This window comes from Orycteropus afer, unplaced genomic scaffold, assembly GCF_000298275.1.
Source record: "Orycteropus afer afer isolate SDZICR_OR568_19922 unplaced genomic scaffold, OryAfe1.0 scaffold00902, whole genome shotgun sequence".
In the NCBI taxonomy this organism is placed as follows: Eukaryota; Metazoa; Chordata; class Mammalia; order Tubulidentata; family Orycteropodidae; genus Orycteropus; species Orycteropus afer.
The window spans coordinates 79,609-85,907 of record NW_006922489.1 but is presented as its reverse complement, the minus strand read 5'-3'; the positions used below and the strand labels follow the sequence as shown (position 1 = coordinate 85,907).

Here is a 6,299-nt window from a genome sequence, read left to right as displayed (position 1 = left end):
CACAGCGCCCCTAGAGGACAGAGTGGAACTGCCCCACAGGGTTTCCAAGGCTGCCAGTCTTTACTAAAGCACACTGCCTCATCTTTCTCCCATGGAGCAGCTGGTGGATTCCATTCACCAACCTTCCAGTTAGCAGCTGAGTGCTTTAACCACCATACCACCAGAGTGCCTTAGGCTTTCATATAGGCAGGATGAGACACATACTTGCCCCCCAATCAAAGAGGTCAACAGCTTCTTGCAAAGCCAGCTTGACAAGAGAACCTCAATGCTGACCCCGTGCTTGCTGGGTTTGGGTTCAGACAAGGATGTCCCAAGCAGGAGGCCAAACCCACAGGCCCACACTCAAGTAGACCACCCCCCACAAAGGCTGCCTGGAAGATTCCCAACTTGCCAGGACACTAGCAAAATGTCTGGGTGGCAGGACTCTGCCTCTTCTCTGTCTCTTTGGAGAAGTGTTGAAAGTCCAGGAGACTCCACAGGCTGTGGGGCCAAAGCCCTCCTTTGCTGGTCACCACACCGTGCAAGGGGTCAGCTGCATCGGACATCACACTCATGAACACAGAACAAGCAGATCCTCCAGAGAAGCTGAGGAGAAGAGCGGAGGGCCTGACCAGGGGGTGGGGGAACCCACCTCCCACCCCCTCTGGTCCCTTCCACCTTCCATCCTGGCCGGGGTCGTCAGTGTAGGAGTGACTGCTGGAAGGTGCTACCAATCAGACACATTGGCTGGGTGTCTCCTCTGCTTCCACAAGACTCGGAAATGGCCCTTCTGCCAGAAGAGACTCCATAAGGGATGATCTGGGTGACAGACTGCAGTTAAAAACGTCATCTATTGAACCTGAAACAAAGCAAACAAGGCATGTGTTATTTCTGTCACCTCAAAAAAAAAAAAAATGCCTTTAACACTTTAACATAAAACAGAATAACTTTAATAACGAAAATCTTGGCTTCCTCAGAAAACTCCAGGACTGAACAGAAAATGTGTTGCTGTTGGTTTACTGGGATGAGGTGATGGAGTTAGTGGGACATGGGTGGCCATGTGTTTGCTTATGGGCAGAGTTGGATTTCTGTCTGTAAAGATGACAACCTTGGAAACCCCGTGGGGCAGTTCCACTCTGTCCTCTAGGGGCGCTGTGAGTCAGAATGGACTGGACAGCTCCCAAGCACAACAGCGCTATGAGGATGTTGTATCTACCTTTCCCCCACAAACTTGAGAATTTTTAACCCACCTCTGGAAGTCACACTAAACTTCCGGTCAGAGAAACTGCTCCTTCGAACTAAGGGCTCACTCATCTTTTCCAGAAATAACATGATGGTCTCCTTCTTTTCTGGACTCGAGCTGGAGAGATTCAGCACTTTCCCGTTCACTTTGACCGTGGAATTGCTGAGCCCGAACCAATAGAAGAAATCAAACAAGGCATCCGCCTTGAATTCATATGCAAAGCTCAAATTTTCTGCGTTAATCACTTCATTTCCTGGCGGGAAGAAATTCATCACTGCCTCTTGAAAATCAAACTGGAAGAGTGAGAGAAACGAAACGTGGTTAATTTCCCAGGTAGAAAGGTCCCACGGACGTTACAGAACTCACAGCCGCGGGCGTGTCCAACACCATCCCTGACTGACTGCTCTTTCCTTCTTGACAGGTTTTTCTCACTAGTGCCTTAAATTTTGTTGTTTTTGTTATTGTTTAAACCTTTGAATTTACATCACCTCCCGTCCAAAAATGTTGAAGGCTTGGTCACAACTACCTTTCTTCTCACCCCATTGTTAATAAGATGCCAGAACACAGGCCATTTATAGGAACCACAGTGAAGCAATGGTAAACTGAACGTCTGCAGGTGGTTCAGCGTCGCTCTCAGGACTCAGGCCTTGAATCAAGTGCCCATGCTCTAGGAGCTCTGGTGGCATCGTCGCTAAGGCATCTGACCGCTAACCAGAAGGACGGCAGTTCAAACCCACCAGCCACTCCTGGGAAGGAAGGTTGGGCAATCTACTTCCGTAATGATACCGCCTCAGAAACCCAAGGAGGGGTCCCTATGAGTTGGGTCTGACTCCACAGCAGTGCGTTTGAGTTTCTTTGCCATGGGGTGGAAAACCAGTGGCTGTGGTCAGCTCTGACGCCTAGCGCCCCCAAGTGTGTCAGAGTGGAACTGTTCTCCACAGGGTTTTGAGCTGCTGATTTTTCTGTAGGAGACAGCCAGGCCTTTCTTCCTCTGCGTGGACTGGAACCGCCAACCCTTCAGTTTGCCGCTGAGCACATTAAAGGTTTGTGTCACCCAGGGGCGCCCCTCTGTGGTTAGCGGCCGTGGATGCAGACTGGTAACGCTTACCTGGAGTCGGTAGCTCTCTCCAATGACTGACGAGATAATCGTATCCATCCCCTGCTCTATCTGCCTTCTTATCTTGGGGTGCCTCGTGTTCACAAGAAAGGCGTACGTCTTTTCTGGAAACGAGGAAGCGGGATTGGTCAATGCGGGTGCACGTGATGAGGCCCTGCCTCTGGGGATTCGCTAAAGCAGCGAGTCCCACCCCCTCCTCCCTCCTTCCGGCCCTAGCTGCAAAGCCTGCCCCTATTTCTAGAAACAGGAGTTCTGATGATTGTGCCGCTTAGAAAACTGGCTGTCACAGGGCTGCACTTTGTCAGTCACATCCCAGAAATGGAAAACCCTCTCTAGAGTGACCCTGCTGGGGACGGGGCCCCCACTGAGCGTCTGCAGCCTGGGGAGAGAACATGGAAGGTGTGTAGGTGGCTGGTTTTCATGCCATCGCCTTGCTGGGCATTTAAAGGATGGCTCTGCTTGAGCTCTGGTGGCGTAGTGCCTAAGGCACTGGACTGCTAACCAGACGGCTGGTGGTTCAAACCCACCAGCCACTCCTCGGAAGGAAGGTTGGGCAATCTACTTCTGTAGTGATACAGCCTCGGAAACCCAAGGAGGGGTTGCTGTGAGTCGGGTCGACTCCAAGGCACATAACAAGAACAACTGCTTCTCCTAATGTTTCCTCGTTTGCAAAACAGAGCACCAGCCATCTCCCAGGAACAAGGCTCCCTCCCTGTGGCCTCCTCCTGGACTCCCCCAGCCTCCCTGAGACCTGGCTTGGCTCCTCTGGAGAGTTCTGAGACCCAAAGCCATCTGAGATCAGGTCTCCTCCCTGCCCCCACCCCTAGCTCCACCCCTACATGGTTAAATCGTTCCATGTCTCTGTCCTGGCAGACCAAGGAGCGCTGGTGGCACAGTGGTTAGGTGCTTGGCTTCCAACCAGAAGGTTGATAGTTTGAACCCAGCAGCTGCTCAATGGAAGAAGGATGAGGCTGGCTGCTTCCATAAAGATTCCAAAAACAAAAAAACACTGCCGTCGAGTCGATTCTGACACACAGCGACCTCCTTTGGGTTTCTGAGGCAGTAAGTCTTCACTGAAGCAGATTGCCCAGTCTTCCACAGAGCGGCTGGTGGATTTGAACCGGCAACCTTCTGGTTAGCCGGCAAATGCCTTAGGCACTGCGCCACCACAGCTCTTCTACAGCATAATGCTACCCTGTCCTATTGAGTCAGAACCCAGTCGACGGCAGTGGGTTCAGTTGTTTTTGGCAGAGCAGCCATGTGCTTCCATGAACATCGTCTGTCAGACCGTCGGTCTGTCTCTGTGTGATCACAGGTGTCTTGGAAGCATCAGTAAAATTGTGTTGAGGAAATGGAGAAAGTGGTGGTTTTTTCTAACTTGCACAAAGATGCAGTCTGGACCAGTAACGGGGCTGCATATATAGTCTTAATGACAATTTCCGACTAGCTTGATCATCGTCAGCGTCTATGGGGGCCGGCCCCTTCCTGTTCTGGCTTTTCTCACACCCCACCAGTCATGGCTCCATCCTGTAACAATAGTTGTCAGACCACTGCAGCCTCTCTGTAGCCCTCCCACAGTACCCTGTACCACACCTTGTCATGTCATCAAAACATTAAAACGGAGAGGGCCTTTATTCTTTCCTTGCATTCTGCCTGAGAGAAGCAGGAGGCATCCTTGGCCCATTGGTGAACCACGTCCTGCAAGAAATCTCTGGCTTCCTGGTCCAAGTTCATTGGGGGTCTGGGTTTCTCACATGCACCGCTTCTTACCAGGCACTTCTGCCTGGAGAGTGTGGTGGGTCTAAATTAGGAAGCGGGCAGAGAAACGTCCAGGAATCTGAACGAGAGAGAGCGAGCGCTTGGGGAAATCCACTTGGAATGTGTGTATAATTGCTTGTTACCTTGGAGTCACTTTAAGAATGTGACTTGGACACCAGTGTAAGATACTCAGCCTCTATCACAGACCGTTACACTACCAACGTTCCACACGTATCTGTCCAAGTTGAGCAGGGACCAGGAAAAGGAGAGACGTTTTTACGTCGGAATTTTAGTTCATACGGTTGTTACTGTTGGTGTTGTTGTTAGGTGCTGCCAAGTGGGTTCTGACCCATTGCAACCCTGTGTACAACAGAACAAAACACTGCCCGGTCCTCCATCACCCTCACAACGTTTGCTGTGCTCGAGTTCACTGCTGCGCCCACGGTGTCTGTCAGTCTGTCCTCCTGTGGTGGCTTGCATGTTGCTGGGAGGCTGGAGGCTATGCCACCGGTATTTCAAATACCAGCAGGGTCAATCTGCTTCTGTAGGTATACTGCCTCAGAAACCCAAGGAGGGGTCGCTTTGAGTCGGGGCAGACTCGATGGCAAACAACAACAGCAGCAGCAGTAGGGTCACCCAGGGTGGATAGGTTTCAGAAGAGCTTCCAGACTAAGACAGACTCAGAAGAAGGACCCTCTAAAAAATGTGGGCACTGAAAACCTCATGGCTGTTACCAGACAATCTTACTTCTTGGACAAGAAGCATTAGGCCTCTACCATACAATTTTCTTGATCTTGATCTTGTTTGTTAGATGGGGAGAGTAAAAGTACTCACCTCGTAGGCAAACCAGAAATCCTAACCAGTTGCCAGCGACTTATGGTGACCTCCAGGATGGCCATATACCCAGTTGACATGCTCAGTCCCAGTCTATACTGCAGTCCCAGCACGGTTATCAGTAACACTGCTTCCATAACTCAAAAATGTCTCCATTCGGATAATATGCCCTACAGGGCTCTTATACCTCACACACTATAAATGGTAAGTGTTCATTCAGTACATGGTAGTCGTGATTGTTAGGTGCTGGAGAGTCAAATCTGACTCAAGGCAACCCCATATGACACAGTAAAACTGCCCGATAATGTTTCCTACGCTGTAATCCTTAAAGGAATAGACTCAAAGGAACAGTAACCACTGTGTGATCCTTCTCCCATCAACTGCCAACCTTTGTATTAGCAGCTGAGTGCTTAATTATTACACTGCTGGGGCTAACTTTGATACATACATAGTATTAATAGTATCATCATCAATCTAGTCATTTGTGCAATCTTTGCAAGCTCAAAATGTCAGCTCACTTCCTGCCTAGACAGGAAGTACAAAATGTCAGCTCACTTCCTGCCCAGACAGGAAGTACAAAATGTTAGCTGACTTCCTGCCCAGGCAGGAAGTACAAAGGAAAACTCGGAGACAGATGGCTTCTTCCCTCGAATCCTTAAGAGATCTGTTCTGCCGGCTAGTGCTGAGCTTCAGATGGCCTAAGACCCCAGGGGCCCTGCTCCCCGCCTGGCCTCAAGCTGCTACTTGCATCGTCTTCTCCATTCCCTGCTTGGATCTCACCCGCACGCTTCAGCCCACAGCCCAGCAAGGCAGAACCACATCAAAAACACTTATTTACCTACCTTTTGAGGTGTCTTTTTTGGTCCGTACATTAATAAAAAAGAGCATTGGTTTGCTCAGTATAGTTTCCCTGTAGTCTTTATAATCGCAGTAGTTGGTTAGTTCCACATACCTAGGAAAAAGCAGGGCCAATTGTCAATGTCATGTCCCCTCCCATTGAAATCAGTGTCTGCCACATCCACAGACCCTTGAGAGAAGCCTCCTAAATTATTGTGTCCTTGCATAGAGGCTGTCATATTTTGTCCTGTATATCCCCCTTGCCCAGTCAAACCCCAAAGTGCCCATGGCTTTTGGAGTGGCTTAGCAACAAGGTTTGGCTCTCCCGGGCAGCCTTTACCAGATGCACACCACTACCATTGTCTTTTGAGGCTATAAGAGTTCATTTGAAGCTGTAAGTCTGCACCCACAACATGGATGAGCCTTGAAAACAACAGGCTGAGCAAAGTCAGTCAATCACAAAACTACAAATGCTGCATGATCTTGCTTATACAGAGAGACCTAACAGACTCATAGAGAGCTCTGGTGGTA

The 6,299-nt window shown here is 49.9% G+C and overlaps 1 protein-coding gene across 1 annotated transcript in view; it reads right to left on the bottom strand.

Moving 5' to 3' along the window:
• Positions 1 to 713: 713 nt before the first annotated feature.
• MEDAG (mesenteric estrogen dependent adipogenesis) overlaps positions 714 to 6,299 on the bottom strand; it is a 17,103-nt gene continuing 11,517 nt past the window's right edge. Inside the window, exons 3-6 of the mRNA XM_007958275.2 lie at positions 5,774 to 5,883; positions 2,331 to 2,443; positions 1,230 to 1,515; positions 714 to 838 (exon numbers count right to left, since the gene is read on the bottom strand). Coding sequence (XP_007956466.2) covers positions 714 to 838; positions 1,230 to 1,515; positions 2,331 to 2,443; positions 5,774 to 5,883 — 634 coding nt within the window. The remainder of the gene's footprint in view (positions 839 to 1,229; positions 1,516 to 2,330; positions 2,444 to 5,773; positions 5,884 to 6,299) is intronic.